At 37.0% G+C, this 20,749-nt stretch overlaps 4 protein-coding genes across 5 annotated transcripts; all 4 read left to right on the top strand.

Annotated features, from left to right (window-relative positions):
• Positions 1-833: 833 nt before the first annotated feature.
• On the top strand, positions 834-4,485 carry LOC119980503 (loganic acid O-methyltransferase-like). The gene is made up of 5 exons (XM_038823217.1): positions 834-1,173; positions 1,259-1,344; positions 1,432-1,565; positions 2,725-3,378; positions 3,978-4,485. The coding sequence occupies exons 3-5, from the start codon at positions 1,488-1,490 to the stop codon at positions 4,311-4,313; spliced, it is 1,068 nt and encodes a 355-aa protein (XP_038679145.1). The 5' UTR covers positions 834-1,173; positions 1,259-1,344; positions 1,432-1,487; the 3' UTR covers positions 4,314-4,485.
• A 561-nt stretch (positions 4,486-5,046) lies between these two features.
• Positions 5,047-12,408, top strand: LOC119981204 (cyclin-dependent kinase D-3). The gene is made up of 7 exons (XM_038824262.1): positions 5,047-5,283; positions 5,987-6,285; positions 6,373-6,481; positions 7,613-7,738; positions 8,697-8,932; positions 9,009-9,332; positions 11,867-12,408. The coding sequence occupies exons 1-7, from the start codon at positions 5,179-5,181 to the stop codon at positions 11,922-11,924; spliced, it is 1,257 nt and encodes a 418-aa protein (XP_038680190.1). The 5' UTR covers positions 5,047-5,178; the 3' UTR covers positions 11,925-12,408.
• Positions 12,409-12,613: 205 nt separating this feature from the next.
• LOC119981205 (28S ribosomal protein S33, mitochondrial-like) lies at positions 12,614-14,252 on the top strand. 2 transcript variants are annotated; one of them, XM_038824264.1, is made up of 3 exons: positions 12,614-12,834; positions 13,316-13,679; positions 14,036-14,252. In XM_038824264.1, the coding sequence occupies exon 2, from the start codon at positions 13,369-13,371 to the stop codon at positions 13,675-13,677; it is 309 nt and encodes a 102-aa protein (XP_038680192.1). In that variant the 5' UTR covers positions 12,614-12,834; positions 13,316-13,368; the 3' UTR covers positions 13,678-13,679; positions 14,036-14,252. The 2 variants fall into 2 exon arrangements, with proteins under 2 accessions (XP_038680192.1, XP_038680191.1); XM_038824263.1 differs by lacking the exon at positions 14,036-14,252 and having other exon boundaries at positions 12,632-12,834; positions 13,316-13,847.
• Positions 14,253-17,285: 3,033 nt separating this feature from the next.
• LOC119981408 (beta-1,2-xylosyltransferase XYXT1-like) lies at positions 17,286-20,080 on the top strand. Its single transcript, XM_038824502.1, has 3 exons — positions 17,286-17,802; positions 17,891-18,337; positions 18,419-20,080. The coding sequence occupies exons 1-3, from the start codon at positions 17,658-17,660 to the stop codon at positions 19,576-19,578; spliced, it is 1,752 nt and encodes a 583-aa protein (XP_038680430.1). The 5' UTR covers positions 17,286-17,657; the 3' UTR covers positions 19,579-20,080.
• The last annotated feature ends 669 nt before the right edge of the window (positions 20,081-20,749 follow it).

The following is a 20,749-nucleotide window of genomic DNA, read 5'->3' as shown; positions in this document are numbered from 1 at the left end:
AAATGATAAATATCAAATTTAAAAATTATATTAAATTTTTTATCATTACATTTTATTTATATGAGATTTTATTATATTTAATTTTAATTTTTATAAATATTAAATTTAATTTATAATATTAATTAGAAAAATAAAATATAAGTTAAACTAACAGTCAAAATACTGTTTCTCAAAAAATTGTTTTATAAACTAGTTACTTTATTAAATATATACTATTAAAACTATGGGGCACACATTAATTTTTCTATAAAAATAAAAGAATTAATGATTACGTGAGCCCCACAATTGAAAAAATAATTAAAAATACAGTTTTTGAAATTGCAACGAAATCGTTGGCATGTAGCCCGCGGTTTCGCTATAGCCATGACACCGTTTGGTGTAGCAGAACCGCACTGCAGTTCCGTCAAACGGTTGTGTAGGTGTTTGGTGAAATTGAATACTATATAGAGTATAAACTGTGAATTTATCAATATGGACATTAAAGTATTAAGAATGAGTAATAGCATTGGGGGTTTTGATCCATGATCTCTTGGTCTTAATTATATGGATATTCATTTATTTATGAATATTTGACTATACTCTAGCACAATAAAATGAATAAACAAAAATTAATAAAAAATTACAATGTTCCATAACACAAAAGAGATGAGGATTTAAACCCTGATCATCGGGGTGATATACATCATTCTTATCACGCCAATTAGTATCGCGTTAAGTGTACGTATCATTTTAGTTGGCACTTTTTTTTATTTTTTATTTTTTTTTATGGCACAAATCTCAGCCACTCACTCACAAGATAAGAGTCCAGTAGTCCATTAACTCACAATCTCTCTCTATTTTTCTTTCTTGGCACAAACCTCATCCGCTCATTGACAATCTTGTCTATCTCCTCAACTTCCATTCCAAGACCCAAACAACATCGGCTTCTTCCTCTTCATTCACCTTCTTTTTCTCCATCTCTCATTGATATGTAATCAAGCAAATGCAGAGAAGAGCTCTCGCGTATGCTTCTGGGTTCTCTCGTCTTGTGAGACTCGGCTAACAATGGAGGAAGGAATGCCAGGTATCAAGGAGACAAAAAGCCCAGCGTATAAAAATACTCTCATTTCACTAGCGTTTGTTTCCCCGCTGACGGAGACGCTAGGCATACTCCCTACCAACCAAGTCCTTAAGGTCAGCCCCGGCTATCTCTAAAATAAATAGTACCGACGATTATTATTATTTTTTCTTTACTAGCGTTCGTTTTTTTTTTTGTCAGCGAAATCAACTGTTGATTGTGTCAATAAAAAGCCTTAGCCGTTCAGATCCCACAAACGGACGGCTCACAACCAGTCAAAACAAAAGGTCAGGACTTTTAATAAAGAAAAAAAGATCCCACGACTTGATTACGTCAACTCTTGTTGGGAGTTTCACTATATATATTTGCTGCAGATTCAACACTTTCATTACCAAAATCAGAGATTGATTTGAACCAAAGAGAGAAGGAAATGGGGAAAGATGTAGCAGCAGCACATCCAATGAACAGTGAAGGCAGTCACAGCTATACCAACAACTCCTCTTTTCAGGTACTTATTCTTGCAACACAAACATCACTCTTTTTTTTTTTTTTCATGCAGAGGAAGCCTCCTGTTTCAGCTACTAGATTTCACGATCTCGTAGGGATGAGAAAGCGAGTACCCAAGTATCAATACCCAAGTGACTAACTACAAAAAATAATATATCAGTTATGATAGGGATATGATAGGGATCCTAGCATCTCAGCTAGCAGTTGGGATAACTGGGATATAAACTGCTTGGATCTTTTATCATTTTCGATAATATATTTAGGTACTCATGTTAGCATAATATATTTAGGTACTCATCTCAGCGAGCAGTTGGGAGTATGATAGGGATCCTAGCATCTCAGCTAGCAGTTGGGATAACTGGGATACAAACTGCTCGGATCTTTTATCATTTTCGATAATATATTTAGGTACTCACTTTTCCATCTCTAATCTCTAGGAGGTCAAGGTCATGGATTCTAGTGGGGGAGGCGAATTGCTCGGATCTTTTATCATTTTCCATAATATATTTAGGTACTCATGCTAGCATAATATATTTAGGTACTCATCCTAGCATCTCAGCTAGCAGTATGATAGGGAACCAAGCATCTCAACTAGCATATATTTAGGTACTCACTTTCTCATCTCTAATCTATTGGAGGTCAAGGTCATTGATTCTAGTGGGGGAGGCGAACTGCTCGGATCTTTTATATATCATTTTCGATAATATATTTAGGTACTCATCCTAGCATCTCAGCTAGCAGTATGTTAGTGGGGGAGGCAAATATATTTAGGTACTCATCCTAGCATCTCAACTAGTAGTATGATAGGGATCCTAACAGTATGTTAGTGGGGGAGGCGAGAGAATGATGCAACGAGGCCCGCATAGGCCCAAGGGAAGGTGGGTACACCACTAACAGAACACACATGCCCACATGGAGAGGGGGTAAATCCCCAGGCCCAAGCCCAGCTCGCAAGATTGGACCTAACTATCCACTAGAGAACCGATTGATTAAAATTAGGTTTGCCCAACTTATAAACTAGACATTGAACCCCTTCACTTCCAATGTGGGATTCCCGTATCATAGACTTTCTCCATGATAAATACGTCTGAATCCTGGCAAAATAGCTAATACATTTTTTTGGCAAAATAGCTGATACATTTTTTTCCCACCATTTACAGAGAGGAGCTACAGATGACACAAAGGAACTTATCAAAACAATGATAATGGACAAGCTTGACCTTGACAACTTTTCCATGGCAAACACTTTCAGTATAGCAGATTTGGGTTGCTCTGTTGGGCCTAATACATTCATTGCAGTGGAAAACATACTTGAAGCTGTAGAGGTCAAGTATGAAAGCCAAGGACTTGAGAGTCCTGAATTTCAAGTCTTTCTCAACGATCATACTGAAAATGATTTCAATAAGCTCTTCAAATCTCTCCCTCCTAGTAGGAAATACTGCGCGATGGGAGTACCGGGTTCTTTCTATGGTCGATTATTTCCTACTTCATCTCTTCACTTTGTGTACACTTACTATGCCCTCAATTGGCTCTCTAGTGTTCCTAAATCGGTGTCTGACAAAAGCTCTCCGGCTTGGAACAAAGGGAGGATCAGTCATTGTAATGCTGGAGATGAAGTTGTTGAGGCTTATTCAGCTCAATTTGAACAAGACATGGAGACTTTCTTCAAAGCAAGAGCACAAGAAATTGTCCATGGTGGGTTGATGACGATTTTCGCTCCGGCCCGTCCTAACGGAAAAACTACTCATTCTGAATCTTCTGTCAATTTGTGCTTCTATCTTCTTGGATGTTGTCTAATGGACATGGCTCAAAAGGTACATAATAGCTTATCAAGTTCTCATGAGTTTAGCTTTACTTATTTTTAAATTGAACCTAGAGTTGTTGAAGGGTTAAGACTCCGATATTTTTTTTTGGTAATGGAGAAACCACCAATCCTAGTTTTTTGAATAGTTGAGTGAGCGTAAATCTCGAAAAAACAGAACAGCCCACACTACGCTGATGAGTCGAAACCCATGCGGGTAGGGGTCCGGAAGTGGGACAAGCCCATTAGCACCAGACGGAGATACCAACAACCCAACATATCTTTTGTACAGCTGAGTGGGCGTAAACCTCTAAATGCCAAAACAACCCGCACCACACTAGGGACATGTAAGATTGGGTCAAAACTCAGGCGGGTAAGGGCCTGTAAATGGACAAGCTCATTAGCCAAATAGCATTAGGATTCCAAAAAAAAAAAATCCTAAACTCCAACCTCAGGCGTAGTATGCCCTGCGTATGGAGAGATAACCAATTAGGCTAAGTGGCTAGACTCCGATATCATGTGAAAAACTGTTTCTTTAAAGGTTAATATATCTTATAATATGATTAATGAATCTAAATGAACTGAAATTTTTTCTTGGAAACTGATATGTAGGGATTGATCGATGAGGAGAAGGTGGATTCCTTTAACTTACCTGTATATGCAGCATCCTGTGAAGAAATGAAAGCAGCAGTGGAACGAAATGGGAGTTTTAGCATAGAAGCAATGGAGCTTCTACCTCAAAGAAAGCCTATAAATGGTAGCAATCTTTTGTTTGCTGCTGCCAGAATGATTTCCGCTCACACCAGGGCCTCTCTGGAGGGACTCTTGAAGGAACACTTTGGAGATGACATCTGCTTAGACGATCTTTTCGACATGCATGCTAAGAAAATTCAAGACTCCTTCTCCTTCAATCGAACTTTATTATTCATTTTGCTTAAACGCAAGTGAAAGTTGCCAATATTGAAGTTGTATGTGTTGTTGATGATGGACTTTCTGTTAATGTCCATTCATATTGGAATAATATGTACGTGAGATAATTTTCTTTTCAGAGAGAATGTATTTATGGGAAAACAATTTCCAAGAAATAATAAATATCAATGATTTTGAATATGATGCTGTATTTTTTGTTGAATTAATTAAAAAATGCACGAGAAACATGAGTGGTTCCAAGCCGTTTGATGTAAAGAGTCTAACGGCCAAAATCTTACATACTTTCTATTTATTTATTTTTCTGAGGAATTTTAAAAATATTGTATACCTCATGAATGAGGAATTATATGAGCTGCAATTTTTTTTAACAATAGCAGCTTCATTTAGATGGTTTGAGTAAATTGGATGCCAATATACCAAAATAACCACCGGTCACATTGACACGTGGCGCATCAAACCGATGAAGATGTCTCACAGATATCAATTGAGGAGATCCAACAGGATCACATAATAAGGGGGTGAGTTGTCTTCATCTTTACTAGCTCGGCCCATCGAGCCCGTAAAAGAGTTGAAGCCCATTGGACCAACTTATTTTGATGATAGAAAAAGAAAAAAACAGATTTATTTTATTTTTGTTTTATTTGCAATTCTCAAGCCCGTTGGAGCTTTTACGTCTATGACCCAAATACCCCTCATCTTTTGTCAAATTGACAGTACAGTAGGCCTGCTTTATTCGCGCACTCCTTCTCCTTTCATAGTCGCTTTTTCTTTCTCGATGAGAACCGGATTTTCTCGAGAAAAACATCATTCCATGAGAAAATTCTCGATAGACGTATAAATCAAATTTTTGATTGTCAAATCGTATTAATAAACAGCAAGAACAATGCCGGAGCACGATCCGGCGAAGAAAGTCGCTGATAGATACCTCAAGCGTGAAGTACTCGGGGAAGGTACTTATGGAGTTGTCTACAAAGCCATTGATACTCAGGTATCCTTAATTTTATGCTGATTGATTCTCTTTTATATATTTTATTTGTGAATATATGTATGTCTTATTTGATTTTAGAGATGGGTAATGATATTCTTAGTATTTGAAGTGTCTTTGTGTTCGGTTGCCGAGAAATTTTGGAGGAAAGAAGAAGTTGGGAGAATAATGAAGAAAAATATATGGGGTGATTTTCTCCCCTCCTATCTTGTTTAATCCATTGTTATTGAATTAGGTACCAGAATGAAACACAGTTAAAAGGAATAGTTAAGCTTCATTTATTCTAAATTTTTATGTCAAATTTGTCCTTTAAAACTGGACTAAACAATGCACAGATTATAATTGAGAGCCCAAGGTAGCATATTGTATTTATGGTTCCAATCACCCGTCAATCTGAGGAAGATGAAGAGTGCAAAATCAAGGAAAGGTAAAACTTCGGTTTTTTTAATCTTAAGCAATGCCCTTATTTTTGTTGCCGGAAACTTTCGTGACTTGTAAATGAGCCTGGTTGAATTTGTATATGTAATTATGTACGCTTCCTCCAGTCGTAGCCTAAATTATGAATTTTTAAAATTTTGGTCTCCTGCATTGTTGACTGAATTTGGAGATAGGTATCCATTTTCTCTTTGAACTTGCAATGGGGAAGAGAATTATTTGCTCTGACTTTTTCTTCCCCCTCTAAGATATCGCTTTTTGGTCTGCACAGACTGGACAGACGGTCGCCATTAAGAAAATTCGTCTTGGGAAGCAAAAGGAAGGGGTGAATTTTACAGCCCTTAGAGAGATTAAAGTGCTTAAAGAGATTAAAGATCCAAATATCATTGAATTGATTGATGCCTTCCCTCACAAAGGGAACTTGCATCTTGTGTTTGAGTTCATGGAGACTGATCTTGAAGCTGTTATTCGTGACCGGAATATATTTCTTTCACCTGCTGACATAAAATCATACCTTCAGATGACACTGAAGGGGCTTGCTTATTGCCACAAGAAATGGGTTTTACATAGGTATTGCAGCCGTGTTGAGAAGCTACTTTAAAAGGTTTTTTACTTGTCGACGTCTCGTCATTGATGTTGTGACACCTGTGCTTACAGGGATATGAAACCAAACAACTTGTTGATAGGATCCAATGGACAGCTCAAGCTCGCAGATTTTGGCTTAGCACGTATTTTTGGTAGCCCAGATCGCAAGTTTACTCATCAGGTATACTTCTTGCATGATTACGTGTTTCTGTCATGTCTGAAATTGCTAGTGTTTGGTATGGAATGATTTTGGTATGCCAATTTTATTGAATGCTATCAGAAATAAGCTTCTTTGCAGACTTTTGCTAAGTAGTTGATATAGAATCCATATTTGTCCGGATTTAGTAACAATTATTTACTCAGGGCATTCTGTGGACGAGCTATAGATCTTAGTAGAGTTATGATTCTTGCTTGGTGTTTATTAGCTCTTGTCTGGGTTATGACATGTGAGAGATTGATCATAACTAAGAGGCTACTCTTTGGTATGCTTTGTGTAAAGTAGCATGTAAAGATGGTGGATAATCTCATTTGCCTTATTTGATAGCATAAATTCAAGTAATGCGCTGACAGACTGGGTGGGGTTTGAGAACTCAAGGATTTTAGGGTAGAATTTTTATTCTTAGGAATAGAAGGGTCTTAGCATATTTTAAAGTTAGTGATTTATTCATAGGAATTGTTGGGGTGGTTTGAATAGATTTATGGTGGTTAGCCTAATAGAGTGAATTTATGTATGACGGCTTGCTGGAATTTTTGTGGCAGCTGGGGAATTAGTCATCAAATTATTTTATCAGAATAAAGGATGTTGTGTGCTGGATGTTGTTGGATGGATATTATGGGATGTACATGCTTAGCTATTACATTTCTCACGTGCTAGCAACTGCAAGTTGACAATAATTGTTGTTGCTGTTGTCAACACGCTTGCTCTTGTACTCTTTATTGGTGCTTTTCTATTCCTGTTATTATCGTAGTTTCATCATATATGGCAATGAACAAGCAAAGTCATCAGGTATATTGCAGTTGGATGAGAAGGTTATCAAACTGTTTTCCAGGCATATCTTCCGTTTTCTTGTTTTGCTTCTCTTGATTGGTTTGTGGCTGTTGTAATATTTTTGTACAGCACTTACCATGCATTAGCTTCATAGGTTAGGTAATTCTGTTCTTGATAAGTATATGAGCATCTATTTGGACTCTTGTATTGGGAGTCTATAGTGTTTCATACTTGTTTCATCCCTTTCCTGATTTTTCATGCTTTATCTTCATGGTTTTAGAATATCTACTTCAGAGCTTAAAAGCCCATTATGCTCATGCTTAGGTCTTTGCTCGATGGTATAGAGCACCAGAGCTGTTGTTTGGCACCAAGCAGTACGGTGCTGGAGTTGATGTCTGGGCTGCAGCCTGTATATTTGCTGAACTTCTCCTCCGACGACCATTTCTACAGGTCTTTTAGATTGTCAACCCTTACTATGTTCTGCTCAAAATTTCTTGCTTATGTTTTTGATGATTTCACTAATGATATGGATTTGCATATGAATTTTTTAAGAACTACATATTCAAAAACTTTTTTCCCCTTTACTTATATGTGTTACTGTTTATATGGATTTGAATGGAAATAAGAAATTATAGGGTTTAGGCCCGCTAGTGATTTTTGATTATCCACTTTTTATACTTTTTGTCATGTATGCATTAATAAGTTTCTAGCTAATTTAAAATTTCTACTCAAGCTTTGTATTCTTGATCACAAAAACTTGTCCTATTTCTTGATTTACAATTGGACAACTGTCTGCTTTGCTGTGGACTGCCTGACCTCTTTGGTGTAGTTCAACTAGAATATTTGATGTTATCTGTTAAAAGTTCAATTGCGAGCATACTCTGTCATAAACAATTAGTTGAAGAACAATTTTATGTGTATTCTGTCACAAAACAATAAAGAAGGAGGTTTGGGTCGGATTATGCAGAATCTGATACATTCCGAGAAAGTTGGAGAGTAGGATTTTGATGCTGAACAAGTGCTTATGGAACTGGGAAGGCTTGTTTGATGGGAGGTTAACCTACTTGGCACCTTCTTCAGTCTGATCTGATGTGCGTTTTGAGTCTTTTGACATACATTGGACCTCTGTTTTTTTCGCAGTTTACACTGTCATGCTTGTTATGGCCTTTCTCGTTTGTCTCTTGATTCAGTTTTCAATGTCTCCGTCCCTTTGTTTGCTTATATAACCTGGTTTCTTTTTTGAAAGTTTTTTCACTTTAATTTTGTGGTCTAGGAATAAACCTAATATCAATCGCGATTGCCCCTGGAGCTAGAATTGACTACTGAGTACTGAATTGGATTTGCTTTCAACTATTTCTCATTGTATGACGTGATCTCTCTGATACGTCCATATTTTGATGTCTAACAGGGTTCAAGTGACATTGATCAATTAGGAAAGATTTTTGCAGCTTTTGGGACTCCAACATCTTCTCAATGGCCTGATTTGGTATTTCTTCCTGATTATGTGGAATACCAATATGTTCCTGCACCTCCTTTACGTTCATTGTTCCCAATGGCTGCTGATGATGCTTTAGATCTGTTATCAAAGATGTTTACCTATGACCCCAAGGCTAGAATTTCGGCACAGCAAGCATTAGAACACAGGTCCAGAAAACCTAAATATTTGAAAATCTACAGTTATTTGTTGTTTTCCTACTCTCATCTTGGTTCCCTTGTTTAGGTACTTTTCATCAGCACCTCTTCCTACAGATCCAGCTAAGCTCCCAAGACCTGCCCCTAAGCGGGAATCTGTCAATTCTAGGGCTTCGGATTTTAATCCTCAGGTGGCTCCTACTGTTTTATCTCCTCCAAGAAAGACAAGGAGAGTGATGCCAGAACGTGATGGGTTTGATGGGGATGCAAACCAAGGTGGTAGGATTGATGAGGATGCTGGTGAAGTCAGACAGGTAGCCGGTGGACATATAGGCAGGAATGATCAGGTGCCATCATCAGTTGATTTTTCCGTCTTTGGTGCAAAACCTCCAAATAGACCTACAATTAACAGGTAAAAGTTGGCACAATTGCTTTGTAATGGTTTTAAACCTTTTGTAAGTTTGTCAAACATGCATATAGTTGACTCATCTATATAAAAATAGTTGTTGAAAATGAAGTCATTTTTTTGTCATCAATCATCATTACATTTGAATCAGGTTAAAATTATAGAATAACACGACTTGACTGGTTGGAAATGTATCTTCCTTACGCTGGAATTTAAGTTTGTACAAGTCAAAGGTATGTCTAAGAGTCAAATGGGAGGATTTGGTTTGTGAGCATCTGAGCACGAGAGTGAACCTTATTAAATTTTTACCCTCATCAAGTTGAATCTTTCATTCATGAAACTTTCAACGGTGAAGTTTCAGATGACATGATTTGGTTTTCTTGCTTGATGCAAATGATTGACGAATTTCCACCAGCTATCATCATGAGCATATTTCTATAGTGATATAAGGTGCAAAGATTTGTTTATTTTAGCTGTTTTGTCCGCTTGTGTCCCTATGCCATTCGCTGACCCCAAGACCATCGCATGAGCTTTGTGCACAGGAGTTGTTTATTTCAATTGAGTATGTTTTGATGGTAATCATAATGGAAAGGTAAAAACTAGTGCTAATGCACCAATTAAGTGGGGCTTATTATGGCACAGGTAGTAATACAACTACTTTATGAGGGAGTTTTCAGTTGTATGTAATGTTGGATTTGTTATGTGGATACCTATACACGGTCTCCTAGTACTTTTTCGTTGATGTGGATTGTACTAGAGTGGTGTCAACTACAATCTGTTTTTGTGGTTTTGGCTAGAAGATTCTTTGGTGTTTCACATTTAAGTGGTTTAAGCCATCTGGATTCATCAACCTTGTCTTGGTGGTTTTGGAGTCCAATGAATTTTTGGGGCTAAATGTCTTGTGATATGCTATGTGTATTGCACTTATGCTTTAGCCATTCCTATTGGTCAAATACTCAAATGAATAATGATTACATGGGCCATTTGCTGCTTGGAGTGTAAAGTTGTGATCTAAAACTAAACTCATCTTCCACACATTATTTATCTTTGGGAATGTGCAATTGGAAAATCTGAGTGGGGGATTTCTGTTCAGTCTTAATTTTATGTTTATACAGAGTTCCTTAGGCTGTGCTCTATTGTTTTCTAATCTGAAATTGCTCAATCACTTAGGTCAAGTTGAGTGTTAGTTGAGAACGTTCCACTCTTCATTATTAAGTAAGAATATGATTTCAGGTTTTGGCCAGCAGTGACCGCATGTAGTGAAAGCCTAATAACTTGTTATTGCCAAACCTGGACTGGCAGCATTTCAATAGCAATCTTGTTTTCTTAAAACTTTGGGTTCAACTCATCTATTTTTGAATGGTAGAATGGAGTGGTAACCAATTGCGGAAACTTTTATGGTTGCAATTATTTCCTTAGCTAATTCATGCATGCTTCATTGCTTCTATCCAATATATGCTAACCTTTTCAGCGGACATTCTCGTAAGAGACGTTTTAACTTTATTGCTGTTTGTTGTGCTCTATTTCTATGATAAGCGGTTGACATCAAATGTGGATAACTATATTTGATCTTAGGTAAGTTTTGGTGTGGGCACCACCATCTTTCATTTTCTTAAAGTAGGCAAGCTTGACTGCTTCTTTAATTGTTACGATTGCAATTTAGATTATATATTTTACCAGTTATTTGATCCTGAATCCAGGGGATGGTTTCAATTATATAAATGCCAGTCATGTGGCACTGTGCTAGGATCATGGAATTAAAACATAGGATATGCCTGTGAAGAAGCTAACCAAGCCCTATGCGTGCCTTATGAACTTTTGGCATATTTGGTACGCGGGGACCATTTGTAAACATGGGTATGGGTATCATTAGATTGGTATATCAGTTATTGGTGACAAGGCATAAGACAAGTATGCCAGGAATTGTATTTGTTTTCTAATCTCACCTTATTAATTGTTGAGTGTTAATTATGAGCGAGGGACTCACTGCCAAACCTGAATAGCCCTATTACATTGAAGTCTGACATATTTGTTGAAGTTTTACTATATATTTTGTACTATCTTCAAAAGTTCTCATCGGATTAATTAGGCGAAAAAAATGGACTTTTATGCATCTTTGAGAATTTCATTCGTGTTTTTTTTTTTTCCCCTGAAGTTGCATGAACTCCTTATTTTGTTTTTATTTATTTATTTCATAGTATCGTCTTACGAATTGCCTAACTATCTTTGTAAGCTAAAGTGCATTATAATTTTGTGTGGTTCTTAAACTTTAATTTAATCTAATACTTAAACTCTGGGCTACTCTGGGCAAAGTATTGATACGGTATGCCATTAGCATTAACATAGACATTTAGTTCTGATTCATTAATTTTGAAAGAAATGGTTCTAATGTGGTGGTGGGAAGAGGGATTTTTTTTAACATGGTGGAATGTGTCTTGCCTTCCGCATTGGCTTATTTCCTACTTCAATAATAGACAAGGTTGATTCTTTTCTTGTATGGTCGAAATTGCTAAATTTTTCTCCGTCTTCTGCTTCTGCAGTGCTGACAGATTTCATCTGAAAAGGAAATTAGATCTTGAATTCCAGCGTCCGGAATAAGAGCAATACAAGAAGTATTCATTTCCTGATTCGGAATTTGTACAAGGGTTATACTTATATAGTTGCTGGGAATGCATTTCCGAGGTAGGCAGACGCTCTTTGATGCTTTTCGGTTGTGCAAGACTGTTAGCTATTCTCGTTTTCTTTATTACGATTTACGAGGAACAAACAAGTGGTGTTGTATATGAACAAGATCATTATTCATGTATTGTGGCTCTAAGTAATTGTGAAAAATGGGTTGAGGGGGGAGAGGGGTGATCCTTGTTGACGCTTTAAGAGAGTTTGTACACTAGCCCGGTAGCCCTTGGAAGGCTAAAATTTTGGAGGCACTTTTACGGTATTTGTGCTGGAGATCAGTGTCGCGATTGTTTCAGATAATAATTTTGTTGCAGCATAAATTCTGGTGGAAATCTACCTTGTGTTTATGTATGCGAAGACATGAAGAAAAAAAAACCCTCTTTTTGTGTGGAGACACTTACAGCAACAATAGAAAGCTTATATATATATATATATATATATATATATATATATCTGGTAATTTCTGCAGAAGATTGGTTGAGAATTATCTTGTTGAATTCTCAACCTTGTTTTGTTCATCATTTATAGGTTGAAGATGTCTGCAGATACTATTGTTTTGGGGAAGATTAGATGATTTGGATGTTTATAAGGTGGTTTATTTTCAGGCCCAGGGCCATAGCTTTTTGGGCCAAAAATATTGTTTGCCGGCCCTACAAATCCTTATAACCCAAGAGGCCCATTAATATCTTTAACTTGAGGCCCATCATAAACTAGGGCTTCAATGAAAAAATCTAACGAAATCCCCTGTTCGCCAAGGCGCCTTCCTCAACTCTCTGCAATCTTCGTCTCTATCCTATGGCGGACCGTTCGGTTAAAACGAAGTTGAACAGAGGTATTCGTTTTCTCCCTAATGTTTCTTTTTTATTATTTTTTTTAGTTTGAAAGATTTAGTTTTGATTTATTTTGTTTGTGATGATATTGTTGGTTTTGTTGCATTGTAACATCTATTCAAGTTGGGGTTTGTTCTTCGATCTTTCCGGGATTAAAGAAATGGACATATGAAGCATTTCGGGTTTTCTGAAAGTATGTTTCGGGTTGATATTCTTCGCAGATCAAAAGAATTGAATCTACCGCTCTAAATTGGAAATGATAAAACAACAAATATAACTTTTTGTTCCTCGAACTATGTAAATTTGTATACTTTTACAGTGTACTGTGTTCTGATCCCCATGTGAAGTGATTTAGTGCCAATACATATTTACTGAATTAACACCAGAAATTTCTTGGTTTTATGTTTGGATTGAGACTGCATTCAAAATTTAGCTTGTAAAAGCTTCTAACTTTGACAAATCTCCTCATCTATGATACTTTAGTGGTGAAGGCTGGGTTAAAGTAGCAGAACCTTCTACCTTAATCGGTAGAGAGGATGAGTGGGGGTAGCCTGAAGAGCTTGTTGTCTACAGCAGTCCTAGCGGGAGTGATGGAGGCTAGGGCAAGGATATTTGGGCATGTACTTAACCCTACAGGACAGAGATCTCCTCACAAGATTTTACGCAAGAAGCTCATTGGCCAGAAAGTTGCAGAATGGTATCCGCAAGACATTACTAAAGATGACCCTCTTGTCATGGCTCGAGAAGAACAAGAACGTGTATCCAAACTTGAAATGTTAAAGCGGCGTGGTAAAGGACCTCCCAAGAAAGGACAAGGACGACGTGCTGTTAAACGCAGCAAGTAGAGGTACATACTTGCTGAGTGGTTTAATTTGATTCCAGAAATTTATGGTCTTTGCTGCTTTTGCACTCTGTAAACAACAATTGCAAGATTTGATTTCACCTATAATATCTTATCAGCTTGACTTGCTGTTGCTAAGCCACTAATCAACACAGTGATGATGTTTTTCTTTAATCATTATTTCTAACAAATTTTAGTTAGCGGGTACCTTCTGACGTTGAAATGCATGACATTTGTTCAATTGTCATAATACACAGCTATTCCAAACAAAGCAAGATCTAACAAATGTGATCCAATCCCTTTCAATGCATTCCACTTGATTTGGATTTATTTCCATGTATGCTTCTCCTTTCTTTTGACAGGAATTGAGTAATATTTAGGTTTTCTGATACGCTTTACAACAACTAGTTCTCAGAAGCATCTGTCCATGTCAGGGAAAGATGTTAGTGTATGCAGCATTAAAAGCTTGAGGAAGCCATTGAATATATGGATTGTGCTTGAAAATCATTTGCATTCATTTATTGGTTCATTTTGCCACTTTGAGATGCAACAGAAGATTTAACTTTGACTGAATAATCAATCCTCTTTTGATACCGTTGAGTGTTCAACTGCTACTCTCTGCTATGAGACTATGAGAGGGAAGGTTTTGAGATATAAAACCTTGTTTCAAGTTCTAGCTGAGGCCATTTCAAAGTTTGGTAAAGTTTTGAACTCTGGATGTCTACATGGTTGGTGGCTATTAAGTTTCTGGGTATTATTATTCAAATTTTCTTGGATGAATCTGTGATGTGGTCCTCAGTGGAAGACATTTTACACATATCGTAGACAAAGGACAACATTATGGGGCCTTTTGCTCCTATTTTTAGCATGAATCATGATGATTAACAGCCCACTAATCACTAATCCTGTGGTTTAGTTTCTGGTGGGTCTAAATCAACCCACCACCAACCATGTTATGGGAGTCACAGGTGAATGATGCTTGTGAATTGTGATAAGCCTGTGCAAGAAGATCACTTGCTCAATTTTGTGATAATTAGCACTCAAACCACTTTATGAATAATTATTTAGGGTTTGGGGGAAGCGGATCGATAATCATTTGGTGATAGCCTAGCTTGTTTGTTATCTCTCCAGACTTAGGGTGTAAAGAATCTTGTCGAGGTCGAGTATCCGATTCTAAGCTCGTGTGGCTATTTTAAAGTGGCTTGCGCTGGGCCTTAACCCAATTAACCTGTCGGGCAAGTTTATCTGTTTGTGTGTGTCTAGCTAGGCCTAAGTTTGGGTTGTTTGAAAAGCACGCGTCTACCGAGTTGTTTTCATTACCAAGGAAGTGGATCGATAATTATATTCCAAGGGTAACTTATTGACTTATTCTGGTTTAGAAATGACAATGAGAAGGGTCAGTCTCAATGAAGTAATCATCCATGGCAGTCTTTATTTGTCTTCACTCACCTAACTATATATAAATTGGCTGATAGGGGATGTTTTGGCTGTCTTTCTCCATGACATTACAATTTCATGTATTTTTTTTTTTGAGAGGAATTTCATGTATTTTTAAAAAACTACAATCCAACAAACAATTAGAATATTGAATCATAATTAGCATTGCATAATTGAAGAATAATCAAATCAAGAGAAATTATTTTCTATTTGAAAAATCCTCTTGCCCAAAAATCTTATAAATTATGATTATAATGAACACCAAAATTGACTTGAGAGCAGGTTTAGTTAGTGAGGGACCCTAAGAAGTATTACATGAAGAAGTTTCCCTATTGGTTTTGTCTTATAGGTATGTGATGAGGGTACAAGTAATACCTAATAATTCCAAATGGACCTTCACTATTTGCTGCTTAATTAATCAACAACTAACTATATATTACAAATCTTTTATGGCCCCATTCAACAATATAATTCCTTTAGTTTTTTTAACCCTTTTTTAGGTATGTGTGTATATACATATATAATTATTTAGGTATTATTTGTAGTGACGCGTTGGGTTTTGGCTCAACTTATACTGTCGTCAGGTGTAAAATTTCTGTATGTGTGGATCTAATGGCCTGAGTTTAGGTTCATATATGGGTGTCTAAAGAACAAACTTTTATTGTGTCGATTACGGTTAAAAAAAATTATGGTTAATTTGGTAACCCTAATCCTAGTGCACGTTCTTGCTACCTAACGTGGACTTAAGGTGGTGATTAGGATAGTAATTATTAATTAAGATTAAGTCACAGATTCTGGGTTTAGCATAATTCGGCACAATTATTCTCAAAATTTAGCAATCAGTAATAATTAGTAGATTAATTAATTAAAACATGTTTGAGTAGATTAATTAATTAAAACAATTTTGTGAAGAATGTCAAACCCCTCAACAGGAGCGGTGGAGGGGGTGGTAGGGAGAAAGCCAATGTAGGCAAACTTTTGGTTGAAAACTATTATTTTTGTGTAACAACTCTTGATTCCATTCTAGAGAAATATCAAAAAAAAATCTAGAATTTACAAGTATGTTCAAGGCACACACGTACTGCAAAATAAATATTTTAAGAACATTATGCATCCCATTCCCACCAAATGTCTTGATTATACCAGCAATCTATATATATATATATATAGATATACATATATACATATATCTACTCTCTTCAGTTGACTCCATTCGCGGTAGAGAAATTTGGATTTTTTTTTTGACACTTGACATGTTACCTAACCCTGTTCAATCATGTTCCATTTGAAACTCATTAAACTGTTGTTAACGGTAAGTAAAACCAAAGGATCTTGTTAACCAATGCTGATACGAATATCCTACATTACTTAGATATAGGAGTTGTGATCAATTGATAAGGAGCGCAAATATATTTTTTGATCAGCCAACAAGTTTTCTAGGTAATTGGGTTTATTGGTTACAACTAGACCATGTGTCGGTAGTGATTGGACTTGTGTGTTTTCTAGGTAACGCTTCTAAACTCTTTTTGGTATTGCTCCTTCCAAGTGGGAATCGAACTAGTATTGCTCCTTCCCAATGGGAATCGAACTCAGTACTGTCACCGTCTGAGTTCATACGATCAAACTCAAACTCTTTTTGGTATTGCTCCTTCCCAGTGAGAATCGAACTTTTTGGTATTGCTCATTCCCAATGGGAATTGAACTCAGTACCATCGAACTCTGTACTGTCACTGTCCGAGTTCATACGATCAAACTCAAACTCTTTTTGGTGTTGCTCCTTCCTAGTGGGAATCGAACTCTTTTTGGTATTGCTTCTTTTCATTGGAAATTGAACTCAATATCGTCACCGTCCGAGTTCATACGATAAAACTCTTTTTGGTATTGCTCCTTCCTAGTGGGAATTGAACTCAGTACCGTCACCGTCCGAGTTCAACACTAGGCTGTCAACCTATCACTCCAGTTGTTGAAAGAATTCAGTGTTGATTAGAGAGTAGGTGAAACTTCCATGTTATAGTAATAATTATATCAAGTAATGATTTATGACTTTAGTTGTTAGAGACTAATCTTCAACCAAAGGTTATAGAATGATTATTTTCAGAACTATATGAGACAGTGATCATAGGTTCTTATTCCTGCTTTGGATTAAAAAAAAAAGAGAAGAAGCTTCTGTTTTTTCTGTCAAGCTTATAGTTAAGCTATACCTATCTCAAGCTGGAATCCTCAGGCCGGCCGGCGTATCTTTCTCAGTTTTAATGGAAGAAAATTCACCTAACTAATCATAGATAGAGAGAGAGAGGCAGAGGTCATTGTCTCTACAGTCAACAACAATGTCTTTTTCTAACCCAACATTTCAGAGACTTAGTCATAACATCAGTTTATAAGAGGCCTTGTTCATGATCATTTTCATGGGAAGCAATATATATAGAGTCTCATAGCTTTGCAGTCCATATATTGCTGATAGTTTTGAATACATGAACAAAGTGTACAAAAGCATGCGTAAAATCTGCTTCATGATCGGTTAGTTTTTGATTCGTTTTTTGAGCGAAAATGATGTATGATTCGATACTTGCTAGAAGCTTTAGCAGACATGAGCAGAAGAAGTTGGGTTATGGAGCATTGGTTGCTTGTTTTCTTCTGGCATTGAGCATATGCACTGTGTTTAAGCCTTATTTAGGCCCCAATATTCCAATGAGTAAGTCCTTTTAGCCTTGAATATGTGGTTTGTAGGTTCAATGCCAACTATGGTGTGCTAATTCTGTCTACTTCTGTTGGTTTTGCAGTGAATTTACGTTTGTCGATGGATACAATCAGTCCTCGGCACATGGTTGGTCACATAAGGCAGTGGATCAATTATCCAAACAGTCAGAACATGAATTTGGTCATTGAAACAAACAGTTCTCAAGAGATTGGAGATGACAAATTGGTATTAGTAAATGAAGCAATCACGCGTGAAGGGATTGAAGGCGACAGAATGCAATCAGGGAATGAAACAAGCAGGTCTCAGAAGGTTGAAGGTGAGAAAATGATATCAGTGAATGAAACTGCAAGCCGGTCTCAGAGGATTGAAGATGGGAAAATGCTGTCAGGGAATGAAAGTACCCGCAGGTCTAAGGAGGTTGAAGGTCAAGAAATGGTAGAAGCAAATGACACTAGCAGGTCTAGAGAGATTGAAGGTGATGAACTGTTGTCGGTCAATGGCGCTGAGAGCTCACAGGAAATAGTTCAGGGTAAGCTTGAATTATTTTAGTTTTTGAGGCATTGTAAGTTGACAGTTGAGTCTAATTTAGTTTCTTCTCATGTTGATGCAGAAAATGCAGCACAAATGATGGAGCCAGTGTGCAATTTTACGGAACCCAGAACAGATTTTTGCGAGATCAATGGAGATATCAGGGTTGATGCAAAGTCTTCAACAGTTTTCTTTGCTTCATCTCAAACAGGCATCTTGGCAAAAAACAGTACTTCATGGAATATCAGACCATACGCTCGAAAAACAGACAAAACAGCGATGAATATTGTTCGAAAATGGTCAATTAAACCAGCTTACAAAGAAATCCCCCAATGCTCTCAACATCACAATGTTCCTGCCATTCTTTTCTCCATTGGAGGATATGCAGGAAACCATTTTCATGCCTTCACTGATGTCATTATTCCATTGTTTTTGACTTCTCAACAGTTCAATGGAGAAGTAAAATTTCTTATCAGCAACAGTTATCCTTCCTGGACTACCAAGTTCCAGTCAATACTTGAAGGGCTATCGCGGTACAAGTTAATCAACATCGACAAAGAAGAGGAAATCCATTGCTTTCCGAGCTTGATCTTAGGCCTTAAAAGTCACAAGGAAATGGGGATTGATTCTTCAAGATCTCCGCATACCATGAAACACTTCAGGCAGTTTTTAAGAAGCTCATATTCCTTAAAGAAAGCTACTGCCATCAAAATGAGAGATGCTGATAAAAGAAAGCCCCGGCTTCTGATCATTTCAAGAAGAAGAACTCGAGCGTTTACAAATTCAGGTGAGATTGCCAGAATGGCTAAGAGATTGGGATACAAAGTGCTTGTTGCAGAACCAGATGCAAACATCACAAGAGTTGCGCAAGTCGTGAACTCTTGCGACGTATTGTTGGGTGTTCATGGAGCTGGTCTTACTAACATGGTCTTCCTTCCTGAGAATGCAATATTGATCCAAATCCTCCCAATCGGGCGATTCAACTGGCTGGCAAGAACTGACTTTGGATGGCCTGCAAAGGATATGAACATAAGGTACTTAGATTATGAGATACAGCAACAAGAAAGCACTTTGATCCAACAATACCCACTTGATCATGCTGTCTTCAGAGACCCTTCTGTAATTGGTAAAAAGGGGTGGAATGCATGGAAGTCAGTGTACTTGGAGCAACAAAATGTAAAGCTTGATGTCAATAGGTTTAGACCAACTTTGTTAAAAGCCCTTGAGCTTCTGCATCAGTAGATTTTTTTTGTTTCTTTCTATAGGAGGATATATACCTATTCATGATACACTCTTCCCTACACAAATCATTCAGTTTATCTTTTTGTTTGCCATCAGTGCAAGCAAATGACCCAATTTGAGCCTTGCCGGGCAATTATTTGTTAAGCTGAAAAGATAAAGCCAGTTTGCATTGCACCAATATCAGATTTTTTTCCCAAGAATAATGGAGATGTCAGGATTGATTGAAAATCCTCCATTGTTTTCATTACTTCATCTCAAACAGGCCTATATGACAAGCCGTGGAGTATCAGACCGTATGCTCGAAAGGAAGATAAGACGGCGGTGAGGAAGATGACAGAATGGTTAGTGAAGTTCATAAAGATTAAAGAGTCACCAAGAAATCCCTCAGTGCTCTCAAAATCACAGTGTTTCCAGCTCTCATTTTCTGGATTTCAAAGCTTCAAGCAATACTAATGGGATAGTTTCAATACGAATTTATCGACATTGACAGAGAAAAGGGAGATCCGTTGCTTTCCAAGTGCAATCACTGGCCTTAAAAGTCACAGAGAAATGACTATAGATCCTTGATTCTTCTAAATCTCCATATACATACTCCATGAAAGACTTCAGCCATTTCTTAAGAACCTCTTATATATCCTAGAGTACTGTGATTCTTGTGATGTTATTGTGGGAGCTCATGGAGCTGGCCTTACTAACATGGTTTTCCTACCTGAAAATGCAATCTTGATACAAGAATTTCTTCCATTTGGAGGGTTTGAAGGACTGGCAAGAGGGTGACTTTAGATAGCCTGCAAAGGACATGAACATACAAGTCCTTGGAATAACCAGTTGATCAATGTAGTCTTGGTAGACCCCTCTGTGATTAGAAGACAAGGGTGGGGTGGAGTATAGAAACAGCCTTATTGTTCTTTCTACAAGAAAAGAAGCATCAGGGAGATCAAGATTTATGTAAGCTAGAGGAGCATAGGCATAGTAGCTTTAAGGTTTATGAATCTAACAAAGGGATTTTATTCTCTCTCTCTCTTTTTTTTTAATCTTGAACAAAATACAGGTAAAATTAGAATACAAAATATGAAAATAGGCATAAATTAAACAGAAAATGTTACCTTCTAAAATTTTCCCAATAGAGAAACATGTTTAAAATTATCTTAAATGAAATGAAATTTAGAAA

Source organism: Tripterygium wilfordii, chromosome 16 (genome assembly GCF_013401445.1).
Source record: "Tripterygium wilfordii isolate XIE 37 chromosome 16, ASM1340144v1, whole genome shotgun sequence".
Classification (NCBI taxonomy): Eukaryota; Viridiplantae; Streptophyta; class Magnoliopsida; order Celastrales; family Celastraceae; genus Tripterygium; species Tripterygium wilfordii.
The sequence above is the reverse complement of the archived record's forward strand: the minus strand, read 5'-3'. Positions and strand labels throughout refer to the sequence as shown.